Genomic DNA, 23904 nt, shown 5'->3' on the forward strand with positions numbered 1-23904 from the left:
CTGGAGTTTCCTACCTCTTCCTTGCGCAGTCCTGCTGTGTGGGGGGGGATGAGGGACTGTGCTGGTTTGGGAACTGGGAACTGCCACTCCAGAGCATGACCTCCCTGTGTGGACGTTAGCTCATCTCGGAGCACGGGTGAAGCAAGCCCCTTGCTGCTGCATTTGATGACTGTGTGAAAACAAGCTGTTGATGAGACCCTCCCCAGATCCTTCCACTGACTTCCCACTCCCCCTTTATCCTGGTCCTGTTTGCCCTGGCCCAGTTCTCCCTGTTTACCATGGCATGACTGGCTCCTTCATACCTCCCCTGTTCTCTTTCCTTTTCCTGCTGCTTCTCTCTATGTTTTGGCCACGCTTAACCTCCCAGCTCATTTCTGCCCTTGCAGACAAGTTTTTTGGTACCCATTCTCCTTCCCTTACTACCAGAACCGTCTTTTAGACCCTCAGCATCCGCCCCTGGGATGGGAGAAACCAGCTCCTTCATAGCATGTGGGTACCAGGGAGAAATGTCTTGCATGAGCCTGGATGAGGCGTGTTGCCTGGTGAGAGACACCATGGGAAAAGTGCTGGAAATTCACATCCATTTTATACCAGATGCACTTCCAGGCATGTTCAAATTGATGCCTTCTCCAGCATCTCTAAGCTAAAAGCTTTAATTTTAGCCACTGGATGCAGTGATTGTGGGCAAGGCCCATCTCAGAGCTGCATCTGCCCTCCTTTACAGCCAGCTCTAGCTCAGGCCAGGTGAGGACAGGGAGGAGCGTGGGGTGGCAGGGCAGCATGGTCCAACACTGCTCCTGGAATGATGCAGCTCCTGGGACAGCCTCTGTCCCAAAGCAGCCCCCAGCCTCGGTGGAAAACAGGCCTTGCCCCCACGGCCATGCAGTGCCCGAGGGCTCAGCCTTCAAACAAGGTGGCTTTGCCACTGGGGGCCGTACAGGGGGGGCTGCTGCAGGGTGTGCAGTGGTGGCTGCAGATGCTCCAGTCCCACTTTTGGATGCTGTTCATCTCGCTGCCACCAGTGGAGGGCAGGCTGGGCTTGGCAAACATCTCACCTCAGCAGGGAACCTCTTTAGGGGCTCCCTTGGGGTTTCACAGCCCCCTGAAGGGGGTCAGAGCCCTGGGAAAGGGAGGGTTATCCACCAGGGGACAGGTCAGACGCTGTCGGAGGGGGAGAGGAAGTTTTGGGTGCAGATATCGTGCTGGGTGTGAGGCCAGCAGCAATCCCATGCACTGGTGTTCCCCTTCTGGTGAACATTTATCAGCACCGAGGTCACCTCATTGTGCTGGGCATCTCGTGGTCACCAACCCCAACTGCCTGGCATCACCCAGCCCTCTGCTAAAGAGAAGGGGTGAGAGCTTGGCCTTCCCCAAATTGGCCTTGGGGTTGTTGTCTGGACATGGATGGAAGTGGTACAGGAGGGTACAGGAGTGCTGTGCTCCGTTCCTGGAAGAGGTGGTGGTGATATCCTGCATGCAAAGCTGCTCTGAGGGGTGATGGGCTGTGGGGCACGGCTCACTGCTGTGTTTTATCTGTCTCTCAGCTGGTTAGGTTAAAAAAGCCAAGCAAATCCTGCATTCAGGGCCCTGCCCGTTAACACAGATGCAAATAGCTTTGGAAGCTTATGGAAGTATGGTTGTTATTTACTTGCAAGAAGAGATCAGCTTGTGGTGTTGGGTTTTGGAGATGGGTGGGGATTACAGGCACACCTGAGGCCTGTGAAAAGAGCAGGATTTAGCCCTTGCTGATACTGACACAACTGAGGGGCTGGGACCTGGCTGGAGCATAGCCGGGAGCTCAGCCCAAGCCCCATGTTACCAGTTCTGGTTGCAAGGTGCAGGCAAGAGGAGCAGGATGAGGCCCCCTGAGGTGAGATGTCCCATTCTGGGGAGATGGGAGGTTCTGTGAATGACTGGGAAACAGCTCAGCAAACTGCATGGGGGGCTCCGATATGCAGCTTTGACAGAGGAGACCCGCAGAGCTCAGCTGTACCAGTGCAGCACGGTGCTGTGCCGGAGGGCTTGGGGTGTGCATGTACCCACATGTGCACATAGGCACACCTCTGCACTGGTTTCCCAAGGAGAGGGGAGCCCCATGAAGGTGTGTTCATAGCTGTGAGGTGATACTGACAGCACTGTGGCATTGGGGGGGTTAAAAGTAGCATCTCTGGTCCCTGCTGGAGATGTGGCTGGGGACAATTCACTGTTTTCCCTGTGTTGGTCTGTACTGAGGAGGGTTGTGTCACACTTGGCAATGCTTTGAGACTCTCTGCAAAACCCAGCTACAGCAATTAGAGCTTTTCTGCTGTCAGCTTCGGGTTGAAATCCTGGGGCCTTTTGAATGTCCGAGCTCCTCTGGATAAATGAAGCCTGGGTGCAAGCATCCCTGCAGCTCTCAGGCCAGCAAAGCAAGTGCAGTACTGAGCCTGGGATCAATGCTGGGACAAACCCCTTCCAGCAGAGAAGCATTTGGACAGAAGCAGCCAGTGTTTAATCATACTCTGTTTCTTTGTAATTTCTTTTTATTTGTGAGGTTTTAAGGAAGAAGCTAATTGAATCTTCTTCCTATGATTAGAGACACCTTGAGAGACTTATGTCTCTCCTTTGATCAGTGTGCTAGTCTGGCTCAACGGCTGCATGTAGATAAAAGCGTTATATATAAAGTATGGGGTATTGTTCTTTTTTAATTAAAATACTTTAAAAGCTGTTTGCATGAGGTTAAGAAAACATCAGAATCCTTTCCTGGGTTATTATTAGCCTATTAATTTACGCAAAGCCTAAGAGCTTTACAAACCAAATGTACTTTTCACCATGGAGATGTCTGCTTCTCCCAGACTCTGCATCCTGAACAGTGACAATAATACCAAGAAAAACAATGCTGAAACTTCCTTTCTGATCAGCAGCTCTGTTCAGCTCTACGTCCAGTTCAGGCAGGCCCTGTTTGGTGTGAAGAACGGGGGATTATTTTAGTTTAAATGTAGGCGGGGGGGGGTGCGAGCTGCTCAGGACCTTTCTGGGTGAAATTAATCTGTGCTGCTGAGCCAGTCCATGACAGTCTTTAACACCACATCCCTCCAGCCTCCTCCTGCCGCTCTTGGTGTGCTGGAGGCTTCGCAGACAGTGACAGCCGCCTTCTCCTCTGCACACTGGTGAGCTAGCTTTGCTTTTAAGCAGCGACAGGGAAATATTCTAGACTAAAGAAGGGACTATCCTTTAGAAATACGTGGTTCCCCTGACTGGTTCCAGTGTAACCAGGAGCAGGGCCAGGGATGGCTTCTCCCCCTCCAGTTTGAAGGGGTTGTGGTGCAGGGGATTCCATCAAAATGACGGTGTGCAGGGAGTGCCTCGTCACCTTGGGAAAGGATGGCAGCTTTCCTCTTTAAAGCAGAAAGGCTTCACTAGGGAAGCAAGTGTCTAGGGCTGTTCACTGCTCAGCTCCTGATCAGCACAGGATGGTTGGGCCATGCAGCAGTGTGAGGTTGGGGAGCAGGGGATGTGACCTGCTCTGCTCTTTTTGAGCCTAGCCCATCTTGGTGGCAGATCCCACCTTCCAAAATAACCCAGGCTTTGACCCTCCTTTCTCCTGGTTAATTAAAACTGCCACCCATAGGCACAAATGGTGCCAGGCCAGGCTCTGGGAGAGATCATGCAGTACAGGCTGGCAATCCCAGGAATTACAGTGAAGGCAACTCTGTCCAAGGCTGCGACATCCCCTTGCTCAGGAAAGGAATCTGCCGCAGATGTCCCCACATCCCCTCCACAAACGATCCCAGGCTTGTGAAGTGGGATGTGACCTCTACTATACCGCATCCTCCTCCTCTCTATGTCCCTGCCATCCTCTAGCCCCAACCTCAAGGGTGCAGAGCAGCGGTCCCCAGGGGTGCCAGCATCTTCCCAGCCAGAGCAGGAGTCAGGGCTTGGTCCTGCCTTGGAGGGGACACTTCCAGCACCCTGCGCACCCCAGCGCTGCGCCAAAGGGAGCAAAGGTGGCGAGAGCCTTCCTCCTGGTCCCCGGCCATCCAAGTGGCCTCCAGCCTGGCCGCAGGAAGAGGCTAACAGCGGTCGGGCGAGCCACCTTCTCAGCTTTGAGTATCACTTTCAGCTATTCTGAAGGTTAAACGCCTGTTTAGAGCTCCCTATTGAAGGTAGAGCCGGGGGTGCAGCATTGTGCAGGCGCCCTCCTGCTTTGTCTGCCCGCTTTCAGGGATGCCCTGAATGGGAAGCGGCCCCCCCGGCCCAGCACCCCGGCAGAAGGGCCGGCTCCTGGGGGAGAGCCGCTTCCTCCCGCCCTAATGACATTCAGGCCTCCATCGGTTCAGCTCCCGCTTTCTTTCTGCTGCAGTTTAACCCGGGCACAGAGGCCGGGCTCCATCTTACTGATCTCTGCTTGACACCCAATTACCACATGAATGGGAGAGAAAGGCTGCAAAAGGCTTTAACTCCCACTGACCCTCCTTCCCCTCTGCCTGCTTCCCCCCTCTCCCCATCCTACCCCCTCGCCTTTCTCGGCGGAGGGAGTTCAAAACTGAGACGGGGGAAATCAAACAAAGCCCCGAGTGAGGAAACCCATTGTCACCGCCTCTGCCATGGCTCCCCTTTCGCCAGCCATTGTTCCCCATGCAGTTTGACTTGCTGTGTGGAAGGATGCGAGCAGCTGTTGGTGCATTCCCCTGATGTTTTATTGAAAAATAATTGAATCATCAGTTCGGGGCTTTCTGATAAAGTGTTTCCTCGTAGCGACGGGCCTTGTTGTGTTTATAAACCATGTTATCCTGTAAAACACGATGGAGACGTAAAGCATCTCCTCCAGGATAAACCCTCAGAGGGGAGATGGAGGCATGTTCCCCTCCTGCACTCAAAGGGAGAGAAAAAGTGTGCAAACAGCAAGGGAAAAATAAAGCCAGGGCTGAGACAAAAGAAATTAAACCCTCTTTATTGCCAGGTTCAGTTTCCAACCTGTTCTTTTGTTTGGCACAGTTGACTTTGCCAGAGCATCCTGGACGGTTGCTGTATAACCAGGGTGAGCACCAGAGTGACCTTGGGATGCCTGGTCCTTCCCAGTCCCATTCCATGCTTGGGACAGAATGAGGGAACCTCGATGGACAGTTTGGTATAAAAAGAGAAGTTTAGCTTAAGTAAAGCAGTGACACATCCTTGGGTTTGAATGAGAAGATGGCATATTACAGCAAACTGTACCCGGGACACACATTCACAGCAGGAGCCTTGTCTTCACCTGCTTTTGCTTTATGTACCTGTTTATCAAACACCATCGATGTTTACAGCACCTCAGAAATAACAACGTCAGCATTACTCAAGGAGATTACATGCTTGCTTTCCCCATCCCCAAGCATATGCCATAGAATTTGCGATGCTCTGATTTCCAGCACGGAGATGGGACTTACTCCTCTCCCAAGCACAGGATGTCCGTAAAAACGTCCCCTACACCTCATGTGCTCACTGACTGTATTGCCAGGGCAATTGCTAACAGTAACCAGCTGTGAATGCTTGAATGAGCCAAATTGGTATTTATGGTTATTGTTCTCTTTCTTTTTAATTTCTTTTGTTTTTCCAGGGAAGCACTAACACTAAATCTGTAATATTTTGTTGTATTTCTGCAACTCAGGAATCAAGATTCTTTTCATGAGCCAGATCCCCTATTATTTGGCCTCATAAATGATTTCTGGAGGCAAGAAGAATAGCTCATGTAAAACCATAACTGCAAGCACTGATCTGGAGTCCAGTTTACCAGATCCTCTGTATGCAAAGTGCTTCACTCATTTCTGAAGTGTATAGGAGTAAGATTTTGGTCTAAGGCTTCTTTCCTCAGCCAGTTTCCTGCACAATCAGTTCAATATCCTCCGAGATACTCAAATCCCTTTGGGATTTAGAGATATTTAAAATCCAGCTGGATTTTTTTGGATGAAGACCACGGTCAACAGCTTCACGTCTCTGCCATCACGTAACCCCGGCAGCGATGGCAGCATTCATCTGTGCTGGGGACTGGCCTTTCCTGGGGCCCAGCCCGGAGAATGATCTCCTCTGAGAACAAAAGGCCATTACAAACACCACCACCTTCTGCTCTCGGGGTTAGGCATACTCTGACCCCTGTTAGCATAAACGAAGAGCAATCTGTCTGCGTAAATTTATGCCCCTTACACATAATGCACCGCGTGTAGGTTGTATATATTACATTTCTATGTGCCTGTGTGCAAATATAAGTGTGTATTTTAATACACAGAGGGATGGTTCGGGGGCTGCAGCCCAATGCAGCTCCATGCTGAGGGGGATAAGAGCCGGCGCCATCGCAGCCCCAGCTGTCACCGCCATGGCTTCATCCCGCCTGGGTCCACGCTTCTCCCTCTGGGGACGGGAGGGTAAAACAAACAGGCGACAGATGTGAGCCGCGCTGTTTAACGCGGCGCTGGACAGGGATGCGGGAGGCTGCCCGAGCAGACGGGGATGCTGAACTGCCGCCTGCCCAAGCGCATCCCCATGGTGGTGACGGGAGCGGCTGTTGCCACATTGAAATGAACCGTGAGGGTTTGCTGCTGGGACACGTCTGCTTTGTGCAGCTCTGCCCCATCCCTGGCAGTGTTCAAGGCCAGGTTGGACACAGGGGCTTGGAGCAACCTGCTCTAGTGGAAGGTGTCCCTGCCCATGGCAGGGGGTTGGAACTGGATGAGCTTTAAGCTCCCTTCAACCCAAACCCAAACAGCCGGCCATGAGGGCTTAGCGCACACCTCAGGAGGCACACGCCGCCCTTCCAGCAGCCCTGAGGGCAGCCTGCGCCCGGCCCCGTCCCCACTAAAGCCCCGCCGGGGGCTCCCCCGAGGCCATAGGCCCCGGCGGAGCCCTTTAGGACCCAGGGGCGCTCCCCGCTGAACCGCCGTTGCCAGAGCAACGCGGCGCTGCCGGAAGCCGGCGCGGTACTTCCGGTGCTGCCCGTGGGCGCCCTCCCCGCCCGCCGCTGCCAAGATGGCGGCGCCCGTGTCGCTGCAGGTGGAGTTCGGGTGAGCGCGGGCGGCGGCGGGGGCCGGGGCGGCGGGGCCGGGACCGGGGGCCCGGGGCCGGGGGCCCGCACGGAACGGGGTAGGGGGGGTGTGTGTGGGGGGAGCCCCTCGGTGAGGCGGAGCGGCTGCGGAGTGCGGCCTTGTGCCGCCGCTGCGACCCCGTCTGGGCCCGCGGAGCTCCGGGGCTGCGGCCCCCGGAGGCCGGGGAGCCGGGCCGGGGGGTGGGCAGCGGCGGGGAGCGTCCCCTGAGCCGCTCGGTGCTGCCCCGGTAGCGCGGGGAGGCCGCTGCCGCGCTGCCCTGTGGTGCTGCGGGGAGGCGCGGCCTCGCCCGCGGCTGTGTGAGCGTTTTGCACCCGCGCTTTCCTTTCTCCCCTTCCAACCTTTGCTTTCTTTAATCATTAAAATGATTTATTAAAACCTTCCACTCGTTTTTCGGCTTTTTTTCCTCTGTGTGTGTGTGTGTGTTTATGTGTGTGTGTGCTCACTCTCTGTCTCGGTTGTTTTCAGGGTAAAACGGCCTTTCTAGCATTTTGGGTGTCAGGTCTCGGCTGCCGCAGGACCCGCATTGCTAACCAGCTCTGGCGCTGGGAAGTTAAAGTGTCTGCAGTGCAACTCTGTGCATATTTGTGAAAATCCTCGTGTTGTTTTTGTTAAAGCCTCCTTTTACCAGAAGCTAAAAGGCTGCTCTTTATTCGCTTTTTCCCACCCTTTCACAACACAGAAATGCCATAACCCCTCAAATGCTCTTCTCCTGAAGAATCCTTTCCTCAGTCTTTCCCACTTCCAGCTGCAGTAACTCTCCTAATTTTCCCAGCAGAGTGAGATGCATTTTTGCTTCCCTTGGAAATGCATAAATGAGCTCTCTATGTAGGAATCGCAGCTGAGGTCCCCACGGCTCGCGCATTACAGAAGGACCTTATCTTGCAATCTACATTTCCCGCTGTAACAAAGCGTGACCTTGTTTTCATGACATCAAAAAATGTTTTTCATATAATCGTTGTCACTTGTCCCCTCACATGAATCTCGCCTCATGCTCATAATCGCTGCTTCAATTGCCACATAACTATTTTTTGTGAGCTGGGGGAAGAGCACCAACAGAGTGCTCTTTAGGAGACTTGCTGCATATAAGTAATGCTGCCGAGGGCATAACAAGGCTTCTGTTGTGCTCTTCCATTGCAGAGCCAAGAAAACCTAGTGGGGCGTTTTGAGATATTGGATTTAAAGGAGCTTAGGAACGTCTGGATGTATCTTTGGTTGATAATTTAGGTGGGGATTATTCAGTTTAAATACTTCTCTTTCTTGTGCTGCTTTCCAAGGGATAGGAGGCACCAATAAGTTCCCGGAAAGTAACTTCATAAGGTTATCTTTCTAAATTAAGCAGGGTTTGAAGTTGGAAGAACATTTTGCCACAATTAGAAGCCCTTTGTAACTGGGTTGGTCATTTTTCTACCTCAGTTGAGTATCAAATGAGTTGAGGGTTTTTTGAGAGCTTCCTAAGCATTAACGCCTTGGCCGTCCTGTTCAGTCTAGAGTCAAGAGCTCGTGCTGTCTGCTTCTATGTCCCATATCTTAAAAGTAACATCCATGTTTATTATCCATTATAAAGTTTTACAATCTAAGACTGACTTTGGCCTGTGGCCTCACAACATCAGGGAAACTGATTTTTATTTGTAAAGCTCCAAATTTCCACAGTTGTTCTTTGGGCAGAAAAGGGACATTTTGAGGAGCTTCCGAAGCTTGTGAGTTGCACTTCCAAAAAAAGAAGGATTTTTTGAACAGCCTCAAGGAGATGAGGTACCTGGACCCAATTTAAATCCCCTTCTTCCCAGGTGCTCCTGCACTTCCAGCCTCTGCATTCTTTGCTCACCCCAGAGGCCATCACTGAGTTATCTGAGGCTGATCCCTCAGTACGTTCCGAATATCAGAAGAGGGATGTTCGTCAGGTTGTTCAGTGGAGGAGGATTGTGTGTTTGTTTATTCATTATTACTTATTGTCGCTGTCACTTGCTTCTCCCCCTCACGTCCCTCCCGAGAGGGAATGTTTTGTAGCAAGCAGATCGAGAAGGGGTTGCCAGGGCTCAGGGATGCTGGCTCTGGTTGCTGCGTAACCTCCTGTGAGTCATTTCCTCTCTCTGTTCACAAGTGGAAATAGGGGATTATTTAGAAGGATGCTACAGTTTTTCATGTTCTGTTAAACGCCTCGAGGCTTGTGGCTATAAAAGGTGCCGGGGGACGAGAGCTGTGGGATGTCATGTGGTGGCTGTAATGCTGTTTGGGTTGCAGCAGTGCCGGCAGCTGGAGGCGTTAGGCTGGATGCTGCACGGCCGTTTGTAAGCACATTGAACTGGGAACCATCTTCCTGTTCTGCTGGGATGATGCCTGGCACCGTGGGGTTCTGGCCCTCAACGGAGCCTCCTGTGTGAGCTGGCGATGGGAGATGGCAACTTCCCCTAGGAACGTGTGGTTTGCAAGAGGAGGAGAAAGACAAAGAGAATCCTGTGCTAAATATAGGCTGTGTCATTTGTTTTCTCTCTTTTGGCATCTATGTAAATTGCCTCTTTTGTGCTGTCTGCCTTTTGACAATAAAGCAAAATCTCAGTGGTTCATTGTTTTTATTTCAGAGGTGGTGCAGAACTCTTGTTCGATGGTGTCAAAAAGCATCAGGTGACTTTGCCCTGTCAACCAGAGCCTTGTGAGTATCAGAAACCTGTTGGATAACTTGAAAGAATGACAACAAATGAAACAAAACTGGCTTGTACGGCCGTTTCTTGAGTTGGCAACAAGAATCGGTGTGTTTTAAAAGCACTTTCAGACATGCTGTGGATCACATAGCTTGGGAGATGACAGTCCTCAAAGTAAATACCAAGCAGAAATAGTCTGAGCGTCTTTCCTCTCCACTAAGCACTTGTGTTTTGAGTCCTTCCTTAAGACTTTTGCCTCCTCCCTCCTGGATAGACAACAGTGTCTGATTGCTTCCATCAAGTCTACGTTTGTCTTGCTTGAAAGCACCAATAACCTCTTCTCTCTGGTTTTTTCTTGCCTCTCCTGAGGTTTCCAAGAGAGACAAAAGTGTGTGTGCATATACATGTAGTGTAGAGGTACGTGGGGGTGTGTATAGCACTGTAACATACATGCATTTTATCTACTAATTGGACTTCCAAGTGTATGTAATCATTCTGTATTAACTACGCAGTTGAAAATGGCAAAGCTAACACTTGAATGTGATGCTGGACATCCTGCCTATAGCCTTCCCAACAGTGAAAAATAGGACTTGAGTGTCTCAGTGATAAACAGTCATCATTTCAAGTTTGTGATTTAGAATATCAGTACTGAGAAGTGCTATACTAACTCTCTTGTTTCTCCTTATGTGCGTACATACTTCAGTTGCAATGTTGTTTTGCCTTAGGTATGTTTTGAATTCTCCCAGCTAGAGAGCAATGCTTTATGCATTTCAAGGCCTGAATCTTCTTGCCATGCCTGGAAGTAATTAAGAGATTGGCAGAAGCGCTTTTGATGCTTGGACATAAGTGTGTGTAATTCAGAGGTAATAGGAGCACTGGAATAGTGCATTATCTTGTGGTTAAGACAAGGACTAGGGATCCAGAAACATGACCTGATGCCGATTTGCTTTGTGAGTTTGAGTTTAGTCGTGTTGCTTAACTTTCCCCTGTTGCTAGTGAAGTAGTAGTGTTGCTTTCATGTATCACAAGAGAGTTCAGCATTAAATTCCAGCACTGTTGAAGCACTTCAGATCCCTAATTGGAAAGTGGTAAAGAAATGCCAAAACGCTCATTTAGTTGGTTTAGAAACTTCAGGGCTAGAGCAGAATTTTTCTTCAGTGTTCTGTAAATTTAAAATACCCACTGACATGCACCAAGGCATCGGCGGAGTTCTGACCACGACCAGATGCTCAGAAAGATGGGGTTATTGCATGAGATGTTTATTTCTGCCAGGGGAATAGGGGGATTAGTATCAAAGCATGATTCTTCCAGCCCGATGGTTGCCAGTGGTGCAGTTGTACGTGGCCTAATCCATTCCCACTTGAAGTTGGAAGACTTCTGCAGACTTCACTAGGAGCTGGATTTATCCTGAAGGATAAATCTTTCCCTGAAAATCTGGCTCAGTTGGCTCAGGGTTCAAACTCGTGATCTCCAGTGGCTCATTCCAGGTTCATCTAACACATTATTGCTCCCAGCTTTTCAGGCTGCCTTGTTTTTCAGATGCTGCTATCCCCGTATCAGGAGTGGCAGAATGGACAGCGTGCCCCCTTGCCAGCTCCCCCCATTTGCAGCCTCCTGTTTTTATGTTCATTGAGTGACAGGGAGGTTTCAGCTTTTGGGTTGAATTGTGAGGCTTCTGCTATCGTGACATTTACACCCAGCACAGGGGTGGGGCAGGGAGATGTGGGGTTGATATCTGATAGTAAGGGATCCCTGGAGACCCTCCTTGTAATATTTCCAGGTGAGAATTATGTTACAGTGGTGAGGAGTTAGTAGAATCATGTCAGAAACATGTGAATAAGGAATTTGGTCAATTATTGCAGTTTTACACTGTTCCTAATGCCGTGTATTTTCCTCATTCACACTAAGAAAGATTAATTCACCTATCTCTGGGTAAATAAAGATATATGCAGTATGTTCCCTGCTGCCCTCGTGCAGCCAGAATGACAATGATTAGAGAAATAAACCAGCTCAGTTCTACTCGGTGCATCCTGTTGCTTACCTTACCCTGTACATCCATCACTTAATACTCTGGGGAAGGATCTGTAGTATAAGCAGTGCTTGAAGACCTGCACTTCTAACCCCATTTTAACTGATTTCATTAGCCATCAAGCTTATTTTGGGCCATTTTGGCCTCTCTTACCTACTCTTCTTCTCTTTCTAGGTTATTTTTGTCTTTGTCCTCCTTTTTGCAGATCAGCTACTTCTCTCTGGGACATTGGGCCCAGCTATATTTTAATTGTTTGGGCATTTTTATATCTATCCCAGAGGTGAGGGGAGGTGGAAAATGATATGAAGAAATACCTACAAATATTGACGTGGATAAACCAAGCCATCAACCTCCATAGTTGACAAGGGCGATGTTCTCTGAGTGATAATGATGTTGAACAAATTCTTATGTGGTTGTTTCCTTTTTCCTGGTCACAGGCACTAGGTGGAAAGTAGGTGGGTTCCAGATCCACTTAACTTTTTCAAGAAGATTTGATTCTCTGTCCTTTTCTGATGCCTGGAGATGGGCTCCTGGAGGGATTCGGAAAGGCAGGAGGAAGGAAGCTGCAAATGGGACAAGAGCAAGCCACAAGGGGTACAGCTGTGGAGTGGGACCTAGTTCTATTATCCAAGGGGTCTTTTTGTATCCTAACACCAGTAAAAGAGCAGTTCTTTATTTCCAAAGCAGAGCTATCTTAGCCTACATGGTGAAGTTTTGAAGTAGGAACTGAAAAAGGTGTGATACATGGCACAGGGAGACAGATTTACGTGAGCCACACTTCGTGCAGGACCGTGTCATCTTTTAGAGCAGATGCAGAAAGAAGACCTCAAGTTAAACAAGAATCTTGTCCCGAATTGCTGGCTATTTTGATGATCTCATTGATAAATTTGTTAGAGGATCTAAAGGCTTTATGCCCTGTTGGCTTATTCTGCATAAAAACTGTGTGTGTGGGAGAAAGTTGAGGGAATAATGATATTTGTCACATGGAGAGAGGATTAAATTGGCAGGGAAATCAACTTTATTTTCAAGCATCTAAGAAGCTATTAGAGACAATGGAGCATAAAAGAGAGAAACCCTAAATTAAAAACTGAAAATGTATTTGGCAGCCTCATCCTGAAATAAGCCACAGTAATTTAACCAAGTGCTCCAGTAATCAAACAGGTCATTGTATGACTGCTCTGCAAGCGATGCCGGAGCTCCTTCCTCCATCTCGCTGGGACATACAGTGGTGGGTTTGTCTATGGCCAAGTGAGTTGCATGGAGGCTGTTGGAAGGGTAGGAAGTCCCTGGCATTGTTTAACCCTTGTAGCCATTTCTGGTTTAGCTCAGCAGCAGCGTGCTGACGAAGAGGGTTTACAAAACCTCTCTGCTGTGCTGTCTGCTGGATGCTGCATCTGGAGGTTGGGGCTGGTTGTAGAGTCTCTGGCAGTTGTGCTGCTCAGCTGCCAGTCACAGGCCTTCAAATTCCAACTTCTCATGTGGTTTCAGTGATGGGACTTGTGTTTTTGGAGTGGCAGTGACCAGCTGCAGCAGCGATCACTTGGACCTGGGGTAATCCAGAATTCTCTGTGTGTTTTGGCATTTACAAGTCTGGAAGGATAAATTTTTAATCAGTGTCTTTTGGTAATTGTTTGTGGTTTCCCTTTACCAAAACCCCAGGGAAAAAGCCTGTTGCTAACGTTTCCTCTTTTTTTAAAGAGGAAAAATTATCTGCCAAGTGCTGCTTCTATGAAATCCCTGTAGAGGAGAGCATGGTTTGCTCCTCAAGAGCTTTGCTTTCTAGGGGCCTTGTTCTGCCCAGCATGGAGGCAGTTGGGAGCATTCACCTTCTCAGGAAAGAGCCTGTGGATCTCAAGAGATCAGACCTGTGTTACAGGCAGAGTGGCTTAAAAAATACAGCATGGCATGTAGTCAGAGTTGACTGGGGTGCTGTGCCAAAACAAGGTGTAAGATCAAGAGCAGTAGTTGGCATCAGTTGTCTGTAAATGCCCAGTGCTATTGGTAGGTAGCATGCTGTAGTTAAGTTATTAATATTCTGCAATGCTTTTATTGCTCTGTTTATTATTCCTAACATTTTAGAATGTGCTCCAAAGAGAGAATAAAAACGTATTTGGTGATGCAGTTCATTAGAATGATAACAAAAAGCCATAGCTGTATGGAACTTCACGCAGTCACATCTTTAACCACAGTGCATGGTACTCGCAGGTCTCAAAGGACTCTGGGGTTATTCCCTGCTTGTGCATCTCTCTCAGGCAGGTAATATATATTGTTGGCAAGGAAAGGGGGCTCAGTGGGTTGCTCAGGGTGGGACCTGAGGCTGGACAAGCTCAGCTCTGGATCCCATCTGCTCTTTCCTGTGAGCAGCCGTGTTTGCAGCACCAGGAGGCCCGTGCGATGCTGCAGGGCTGCCACCACCACCGTGATCAAGTGGTCCCTGCTGTGTTTGCAGCCATGGTGTGGGACTTTGGCAGTGGGTCACTGTCCCAGCTTCTGCACAAGGAACAAGTCCTTCAGAGAGAACGGAGAGACAACCATGTGCCCTCAGCGGAGCAGTGCCAGCACTCACCCGGGAAGCCATGGAGCCATGTTACCAGCTCAGCTCATCCCAACTCATTGTGGAGGGAGCTTCCCAGACACCCAGAAACCAGCTCTTGTGTGTGACCAAATCCCTGGGATAACAAAGCCTGGCTGTTGCACCCTCCTTCCCAGCCGCTGTATTGCAGTGCGGACACCTAGCAGGGTAACCTTTCTGTGCCAGCACTGCCCCCCTGCCCTGCTCTGTCTTTTCTCTCGGTGGGATTTGCTGTGCTGACAGCACTGTTCAGAGGGTGGCAGCGGAGCAGGGCTGGGGAGGAGGATCCGGGCCCTTTAAACCGCTTAGCATGCGGTTCACACGGCTCCGGGCCAGCTGTTCCTTTCTCCTCCTGCCCTCACTCGCAGGAGTTGTTTGCTGAGCTCAGAGCTCCTGTGCAAAATTGCTTTTCAAAAGAGCCACTTTCTGCTTAATTAAACAATGAGCCGCCGTCCCTCTGCACATCTGTAAAGCTCCCTCTGCAGCCCCTTTATCCCACAAACTGCTCCATTCTTACCTCCATTCACTTGTAAATCTTACCCCCCTTCTCCTCCACCCTGATCATCTCACTGGCCCTTTCTTTTCCCCTTTCAAGTAAGACTGAGGGGGCTTGGAGTATCTGTGGGGGTGGCTGGGTTGGGTGGACAGGAATCGGTTTAATGGTGCTTACCCTATATGAAAGTCTAATAATAGCAAAGCAGATCCGAGCCTGAAAGTGAGAGGTGAGGACTGGACGCTGCACGATTTCTCTATTTAGAGCAATAAAATCACAGCAGTTCGTGAGCAGAGACATTGACTCATCCAGCAGCCGGAGGGGACACCAGCCACCAGCCAGGCTGGGAGGGGGGCAAAGGATTGACTTGAAGGCGCTTTCTGATCCAGCTGGCAGTGCCAGGGAGAGCCCAGCCCAAGGGATTCCCTCGGCCAGGCTGCGTGTGGGGCAGTGCCAGGCTGCCAGGGAATCCCTCTGCACGCTGGCAGCAGCAACCACCTTCCTCTGGGGTCTCACATCAGCTCTTGTGTAGTGTGTTGTAATAGGGAGGAGGTTTTCCTTTTCAGCCTTCGCTGTGTGTACACACACACACACAAAACCCAGGAGCTGGGGAAATAGGAGAGAAGGGAAATGTAAGTTTTGATGTGTTTTGGCAAAGCTCCGTGCCTGTGGTTAGTAATGCATTCTCTGAATTGTCTTCCTGAGCAGCTGGAGAAAAAAACTAACCAGCACTATTCAAGGTTAAACAGGATAAATGAATGGAAAAGTGATGAGGTGGGATATCTCCTTTATCATTGGGAAGGACAGATTATAGCCAGGGTGACGCAATATCATCGAGCGTAGATTGATAGGGAGGAATGAAGAAATGGGAGTTTGGTGCATTAGCGGAAGATTCCTGACTGCAAAAACTATTTGACCGTGGCACAGTCTCCTTGGGGTTTGGTGGCAGGTCTCCATTCCTCAGGCATCCTAAAATCAGAGTGGGAAAGGCTTGGGATGGTCTTTTGTTGGGAATAATTCTGCAGTGGCAGAGGGAGAAAATCACAGGACCTGTTAATGAGATATGATTTGTAATGTTTGCAATTCCCAATCTGGAATCCTTCCTTTGACAATTTGGAACGAGAGGCAAGACCCTGGGCCAGCAGTAGTGATCTGTGATCCTAATTAAAAGAGACAGTTTGGTGCACTGGCATTTATTTGGGAGCCTGAAGTGACAATAGCGTTGGGTGTTACGGGATTAGATGCTCTGACTTTGGAAACGAGTAGGGATTAGGTTTACCCTGAGAATCAGCTCAGAGCTGCTTTTTTTGTCACAGGAGCTGATGGATCTGGAGGCTTGCGAGTGGGATTGGAGGTCCCTTGAACTTGTGTTCTCCTACCAGCAACCTGTGGGGAGTGGAAGATCCCAAGCAGCTCCTCTCTAGTTCATGAGCATTGTGATTAAAACCTCAGGGCTGAGAATTGCTGGGTGATGGCTGGGATCTGAGACTTCACTGCTAACAGGAGGGCTGTGAAAGACCTCTGTGATCCCTCCTCATATTGTGGGCACAAGAAAACGAAGAGCAGCGTTGCTCTTACAGCTGAGAAGTGAGAGAAAGATGTCACAACGCAATTAAAAATTAGAGAAGCCAAGACCTTGGTGTTTGTTTGGAGCAGACAAGAACAGATAAGAGCAATGTTTGGGATTCTCTTGTGTCTGGCTGTAGTTATCCCCTAATTTTTTTCCCTAGCACTTAAATCACTGCCCACTCCAGTGCATGGCAGGGTTGGCTTGTGCACTTGTCAGGGAAAATGGATGTTGCACTCGCTGCAGAATTTTGCCTCGCTGCTCGCTCTGTGTAGTACCGAACCCATTTGCCTGTGACTCCATTTATATCAGCTATTCCAGGTCTTCTTCTGCAGTTTATGGCACACCATCGTCTGCTTCAGCGACTGATTTGCATATCAGATGGGAGGCTGGAGGAGCCTGAAGGATCCCTTAGGTCAGGTTTTGTAAGGAGCTCTTTTAGAGAGCAGATTCCTGGAGGATTCAATAGCAGAGAGGAGACACGCACCTGGAGAGGCAGCAGGTATTGCGAGCTGGTTCATCTGTTTTAAAAACAAGCCGCTTAAGGCCGGGAAAAGGGGCATACAAATTGTCTTTCCATACATTTCCATGCAGGCAGGGGGAATAATGGCAGAGGAGCTGCAGGGAAGGGGCTTTGTCATGGTTACAGGCCGGTGGCTGAGAATGTGGGTGGAGCGGCGCTCGTCCAGAGTTAGTGACCTCAGCAAATTGGAGCTCAGCCATGGTCAGTATGATAAATGATCTTATTCTGGGTCAAAGAAATGGTACCCCACAGGGAGGTATCCGCAAGGGAAAGCACTGTGCTCTTGCAGCACTGACCCCTTAGTGACCAGTGCTGCATATATCTTGTTTATTACGGACCAGAAGGGAATTTTCCATGGTTCAGCCTTTATAGGGCTCCCCCTATTTCACACTTCTGCAGCCAAGGCAAGAAGATGGGTGTGATTACACCCTCTGGGTGCTCTTCGAGGCACTGTGTGCTTTGTGCAGGTTTGTATGTGGATTTCAAGACGGGGGGGACACGGAGGTGTCTGGTCACTGCGTGTGTGTATGAATCTGTCAGTGACCTGTCTCCCTGGGAGCCAAAAGCCCGTCCCTGTCAACTGGTGTAATGGTTGCACAAAATCCTCTTGCGTTTCTATACATTTATCTGTTCAGCGTGAGATCCTTCTAGTGCAACACCCAGCTTGGTGTTTCTTATTCAAGGCACCTAGTTTCCCTCTGCACACACCGAGTGTCCTCTTTGCTGATGAATCTGTCAGGCCGAGGAGGTTTTATTGAGCTAGGGAAGATCTATGAATTCCAGCCCTGGTTTTGAGGGTGCAAATGAACCCAGGCTCTTATTCCAGGCAGTGCTAAAATGGAGTCTTAGCTGTATTTCTCTTGCAGAGGATGCTCAGCAGATTCTTCATCGAGGAGCAGTTGGGGTAATGCAGAAGATCAGGCCTTGGAGGGCTAGGCAAGAGGATGGAGCAGACTGTGCCGTGCTGTCTGCCACAACCAGGAGTGCTTGTGATGCAGCTGGGCTGCAAATGAGCCGAGGCTGTTGGGTTTTGTGTGCACGCTCGCTGCAGTTTCTGCATCCTGCCCGCTTGCGTGACAAGCCAATGACTCTGTGTCACTGCAAGCACACACTTGGTTTTCCTGAGCGCTGTGTTTCGCTGGCTGGTTTGCTTTATGTATGTATTGTGGATTCGAGCTCCCATCTGTGCACTTGAACTAAAGCAGTTTTCTCAAACGTTTGCTGGGGTTTCTTTTTTTTTTTTTTTCTTTCCTAATTAACTTTAGATGATTTTTCCTGCGAAGCTGCAGAGGTTTGATGTGCTGTGAGCATAGGCAGCAGGAGCTGCCTCTGTACACACATAAGACAGGGATTTCCTACCATGTGCTTCAGTCCCTCCTTTGCAGTTTGAGAATATTTCAGCTTTCTTGGCTAGTTCTTGCCTCTCTGCTGATGCTGCCAGTGGTCAGTGGTAAATAGAGTTGATTTTTTGGTGTGGATGTTTGTTTGCTGTGGATGAAACGGAGCAGGCTACCAAAAGGATTTCATTGAGACCATGCAGCAGTGATGGAAATATGTTGTTACTGAGATTTGCTGCACTTGAGTTGGAGATGTGGGAGCGAAATGCTGTGTCGTCTCAGAGCTCACCTGAACCTCACTCCTGACCCAAAGTGCTGTTTGCTTTTGCAGCCGAATGGCAGCACGTATAGTACAACTGTGCTCCTGCAAACAGCCAGCGCCTCTGTGCTGTGATGGGGACCAGCTTCAGAGCCAACACGAGTGTGAAATTGCCATGGTTTAACCTGTCAGCGGATGTGGTGCCTGACCAGGTTGAGATTTTCTTCCTTCCTTATCTGTCATTTGTGGAGGACCTGCTGGTTTGCACAGCAAATCCTCAACCCGGGGAGCTGGAAACCTGTTAGACCCATAGCGTAGTGTCAGAAAGAAAATGTCTCAGGAATGCTACGTATGTCAACTGCGAGAGATAAGCAGTTGTGCTATAATTTACCTCTTATTATTTCCATCATGATATCGGAGAGAGTCCTGAGCTGTTGATCAAGAGTGCTATTCGAGGCACTGAGCTGCAAGATGGCTTCTCCCCAGACCCTTTGCGCTGGAAGTAATCTTGTTCCTTTTCAATATCTTCCTTGTGGGAGATGATTTTGGTGTGGCTCTGGTCATTTTTCATCCTTTATAATTGATTTGTTCTAGTTATGTTGGTGTACAGAACATAGAGACGTGAAGGTGGGGGGGGGAATTCAATGCTGAGAAAGCAGCTGATGAAAGTATTCTATCTAAAGGTTGGCTGTGGAGAAGGGGGGTCTTCATTTTTGTGGCTGTTTGGAGTGGGGAAGCTCCAGGCATGCACAGGGGTAGCGGGTCTAAATTCTGCAGTATGTGTGGACGTGACTTCTGGGGGGGGGGAATAAATGAATGTAGGCTCAGGTGGGGCTGAGATGAACGTTTATTATGGAAGGAGTAGGGGTGAGGGAGTCTTCCAGCTCAGCCTCGAATAAATCAGTCCTCTCTCTGTCCAGGCTGCTTCTAGGTGGCTGTCTTTTATCCAGCTGGTGCAGCGTGGTTCTGTTTAAATGATCTCTCCTGAAAGGTCCCAGAGGAAAGGGCTGCTTATTCCACGCGAGGAGAATGGTATCTGGCACAGCTCATTGTTGTGTGCCCTGCTGCAAGTGCATAAATATGAAACAGCTCGCGGGCGCTGCTGCGCTGGGGCTGGTGTCCCCTTTGTGCCCCCCTCCTTCTCCTGAAGGCTCCTCTCCATCTTTCTTCCTCTCTGCCTTTCATTGCTTGGTGATGGAGAGCAGGAGCCGTTTGGGTGTGAGATCCTGAGGGCTTTACATTGCAGCAGTATATTTCAGGGGAAGGTGGATATAGTTAACTCCTCTTCTGGTGGCTGACTGACCGCCGTGGTGTATATACACCTTCTGAGCAGCAGTCGCCATCCCCAGTGCACGTTGCTAGGAAAGCAGCAGAAAATGGTCTATTTTATGCTCTTAACTCATTACAAGGGAGCTGTGGCTTGGCCTCAGGCAGGTGATCCAGCTTGACGGGCAGTTTTAAGGCACAAAGCAGGTCTTTTTGCCCTGATCAGAGCGATCAAGTGCTCAATGCAGTGCTCAGAGGCAGCAATACCTGTTGTGCTCTCAGCAGCCCTGCGGTGTTGTGCCAGGGGGAAAGCTGCCATCCGGAGACACCCATGCCTTGGGAAGCAGGGAGGGGATACAAAGGGAATCTCAGAGCATCCTCCTCCCCCTTTCCCTGGGAAAAGAGGACCCCATCTGCTGCAGATGGACATGTCCCCATTGCCTGGTTGATGTGCATCTGCCTATGCCAGGGCTGTTGATCCCTGGCGTGGCAGAAATGATGGGGTAACGTTATTCAGAAGAACCCCAGCTCTGCTCTGTAGCATCCACAATCCCATAGAATCCTGGGGTAAGGCAAGGGCTGAGTCGAGCCACTACACACACATTTCATTTTGCTGGTTCTGAAGCAAACACATGAGGAATAGTACACAGAGCTTGATTTTAGCTTAGAGAGGCGTGTGTGGAAAGGTTCCCTGTGACTACATCAAGCTTGCCACACGTGAGACAGACCTGGAAACCCATCCAGACATCCCTGCTCGTCCCGTGAGCAGGGCTGCAGCCCTCACTGGTGGATTTGTGCCTTCAAAAAGCTTCCTCACACCTCGAAAACAAACAAAACTCTTTGGGGGCTTTCAAAGGGCTGTTTAAAGGAGCCCCGGGAGAATAACTGATTGTGGATTCAGAATGATGAAGTGGTTTGTGGAACAGTGAAATATAGAGGCAAATGCAGGCGAACTCCACATCGCAATTTGTCAGCATCTCTAAACCCTGTAACGGATTATTGCCCCCCCCAATCACTTCTCACCTCTCCAATAGGAAATTAACTGATGCTATCACTAAAGAAATTGTTTTTGCCTCACAAAGTAAAATTGATACTATAAAAACCCGCCAGCAATGTCTCCTCCTCCTTTTACATGAAGACAAATCCTTCCTGTCACCTACTGAAATGGAAAGATAAAGGCTGAGCTTTAATGAAGAACCTATAAGCACAAAGTATAGAGGGAGGGAGCACCACGGCAGCAGGTGGGATGCTGAGGAATGTTGCCAGTGTCCAAAATGCAACTACTGTGGCCAGGGCTTGTGTGTGTGTTTAATGCATGGTTGTGGACATGTCTGTGCCCCAGAGCTCACATCACCAAGGGTTCGTGCTGGTTTTGGCACCAACAGTATCTACCTTTACTCCTTTCAGGTTCTTAGGCTCGCTTGTATGGGCTTTAAACACACAGAGAGTTAAACATCAATTTGTTAGGTGATAATGCAATGCAGAGGATATGGGATGTGTCAGTCTCCTGCTGGATCAGTGCTTCTGCATTCATTCTTTGAGATGCATTTTCTGCTGCCAAACCATGGGGTTTGGGGCAGAGCCCTGAGCTCCTTCGAGGCAGAGCTGCCTGTTAGATAGTGATAAAGGGGTAATCCTGTTGGGTGGGTTCTTTGACTGGAGGTTTGCAGCTATCCCCTTCCATCCTGCATGTTCCTCATCTCCTCTTTTGTGGATAAACAATCACTTTGTTCTGGCATCAGCTCGGAGCTGTCAGCCAGTTTGTAAACTGCTGTCCTTTCTCCTTTCAGGGGATATCAGAAACCTGCTACAGTGGATCAAACAGAATCTGCTGAAAGAACGGCCAGAATTATTTATGCAAGGGGAATCTGTGTAAGTACAGCTCTTCTGAATCCTCCTTGTGTTTTGCTGTTCATCTCCACTGTTTGGGCTTCGTTTTCCCTGTTGGTTTGAAGCAGCAAGTTAATGACAATGAAAATAAGGGATTTACTAAAGTGGCAGTGGGAGGTGTCCCACACTGCACCTCGCACTGTTGCACAGAGACCCCCTTCTGCAGCCCTCACCCCAGCTCTTTAAGCCTTAAATGTGAAGCAGGGCCACATACACATCCTCTCTGTTGTCACCTGGAGCAGCGTAGCGCATGTATCCTCAATTCCAGGAGTTCTAACAGGTCTGTCCGTTCCCTGCTGCCATCACTGGGACTGAAGCAGTCGCTCGGAGAAACGCCAACAAATATTTCTTCTGGGAAATGTATTTTTATTGTCAAAACGGGGCCAACCTCGTGGAAGGGGGCGGGGGGGGAAGGGAAAAAAAAGAGCCAAGAGAAATGGAGCAGAGTGAGCTGTGCTGCGGGGTGGCGCTGGGGGTGTTGAGCATTCGTCACGGATCTTTGTGAGCTGAAGCGTGTGCCAGGTCCCCTGGTAACAGGAGAGACAATTGCAGGACACTGAAGATCAAAGAGGGGGAATCCCTTTGCTCGGAATCAGGGGCTCGGAGTGGATCCCTGCGTGTTCAGTGCCTTTGGTAGGGGCACGGGGGTAGCTTTCCCTACCTTCACATCGAGCTCTCTGCGCTCGACTGGAGCGCGTGGGTTTTAATTACCTGGCTTTCCTACATCGAAGGGCAATGTAGTCATCTCGGAGCATCCTCAGGAATGGTGCATTTTGATTCAAATGAGCTTTGGGATTGCTCCTGCCTCCCCTTTATTTGATCTAGAAAGGGCACAGACTGTACCTGTTTCCACCTCCGTGCTAGGATTCCTTTTTCTCTTTGGCTTTACAGGCAGTCAGCTTGTGATCTGTGCTCTAACATCCCTTGTTCTTAACAATTTGTGTCGCTTTTTAGCAGCCCTGTATCCTAATTATTTCTCTCTGTTCTGCAGGAGGCCAGGAATTTTGGTGCTCATCAACGACGCAGACTGGGAACTAATGGTCTGTACTCCTTCAGTTTGACTTTCTTTGTTGAAAATATTGCTCTGTCTGTTCTGTGGTTGCTCTCAGAGAAGCTCTTTCTGATTTCTTGCCCCAAGCAAAGCATCTCCTATTTGAAGGGGAAGGGGCAGGCTGGGATCTCTCTCTGTCTATCTCTCTCTGTGTTGTGCTGGGGCTATTTAGAAGCCTGGAGCCTTTTTCTAACCTGCTGAGACTCATCAGCCAGGCAGTGTTTCCTGAAGAGAGATTCCCCCCCGTTTTCCCTGGCCTCTGGCTGCAGGCGGGTCTCCCCTACACGAGGTAACAGCACAGTGGGGATCAGGCAGCTCCACAGCCCCAAGCAAACCACCTTCACCAGGGTAAGGTGGTGCTGGAGCAGGGAAGGCAGCCCTGGGGAGAGCTCTACCCAAACAGGCAACTGGTAAATATCTTCCCTTTTCAGCCCACTGTTGTGCTCAGACAACAAACAGCCCTGAACTGTTGTCCTGCCTCAGGCAAGCACCAGTTCTGTCAAAACCCTGGTCCAGGAAGCAGTGCGGGATAATGAACATCAGTTCCTCTGATCTCTCTCACCTTTGCTTCCCTTAGGATGAAAACATCAGTCTATCCCCTTCTGCTCTCCCTAACGCTCACCATCGGTTTACGAGCTGTTTTCTCTTTGCAGCCAGCATTTGGAAATGCCATTTCAACCATTTCTCATGTTTTTCCCTTGGCCTGCAGGGTGAGCTGGATTATAAACTCCAGGACCAGGATAACGTGCTTTTCATCTCGACACTGCACGGCGGGTGAACTCCTGGAAAAACAAGAGGATGTAAATCCAAATCCCTGGGCAAAAAAAAAAAACCCCAAACAAAAACCTAAACCCACCCAAACCTGTCTTGAACTGCTTGTGCCTGATCTCTGCATCTTCCCACTGCCTTCGTTCATTACTAGACATCAAATAAAGCCCCGCCAGCACGCGGCCTGCTGTCCTTCACAACAGCATCCATCTTTTGGTCCTCATTTCACCTCTCCTGACTGCACTTCCAGGTACCCTAAAGAGCAGAGAGCACCTGCAGCATGTGGGACTTTGGTTTTCCATGGTGGGAGGAAGAAGGGTGCTGAACCTCGAGTAGGATAACGTGTCTTTGCAGGCAGTGAGGCGTGCTGGGGGAGCTGTGCCTGCTTTGGGGCAAGGCTGGGGTGCCTCTGCCTTGGTGCTGGGAGCTGGGGTTCTTTTAACACAACACTTGGTGCA

At 49.7% G+C, this 23904-nt stretch overlaps 1 protein-coding gene across 1 annotated transcript; it reads left to right on the forward strand.

Moving 5' to 3' along the window:
• Window positions 1-6900: 6900 nt before the first annotated feature.
• On the forward strand, window positions 6901-23648 carry URM1 (ubiquitin related modifier 1). The gene is made up of 5 exons (XM_030507141.1): window positions 6901-7010; window positions 9632-9702; window positions 21528-21609; window positions 22619-22667; window positions 23388-23648. Exons 1-5 carry the CDS (start codon window positions 6976-6978, stop codon window positions 23454-23456), a joined length of 306 nt encoding a protein of 101 aa, XP_030363001.1. The 5' UTR covers window positions 6901-6975; the 3' UTR covers window positions 23457-23648.
• Window positions 23649-23904: the final 256 nt, after the last annotated feature.

The sequence above is a fragment of the Strigops habroptila genome, chromosome 15 (genome assembly GCF_004027225.2).
Source record: "Strigops habroptila isolate Jane chromosome 15, bStrHab1.2.pri, whole genome shotgun sequence".
Taxonomy (NCBI): Eukaryota; Metazoa; Chordata; class Aves; order Psittaciformes; family Psittacidae; genus Strigops; species Strigops habroptila.

Coding starts and splice junctions, on each gene's coding strand:
- URM1 (XM_030507141.1), top strand. CDS start 6,976: ATGGCGGCGCCCGTGTCGCTGCAGGTGGAGTTCGG. Junction 21,610..22,618: donor TTTATGCAAGGGGAATCTGT/GTAAGTACAGCT, acceptor TCTGTTCTGCAG/GAGGCCAGGAATTTTGGTGC. Junction 22,668..23,387: donor ACGCAGACTGGGAACTAATG/GTCTGTACTCCT, acceptor CTTGGCCTGCAG/GGTGAGCTGGATTATAAACT.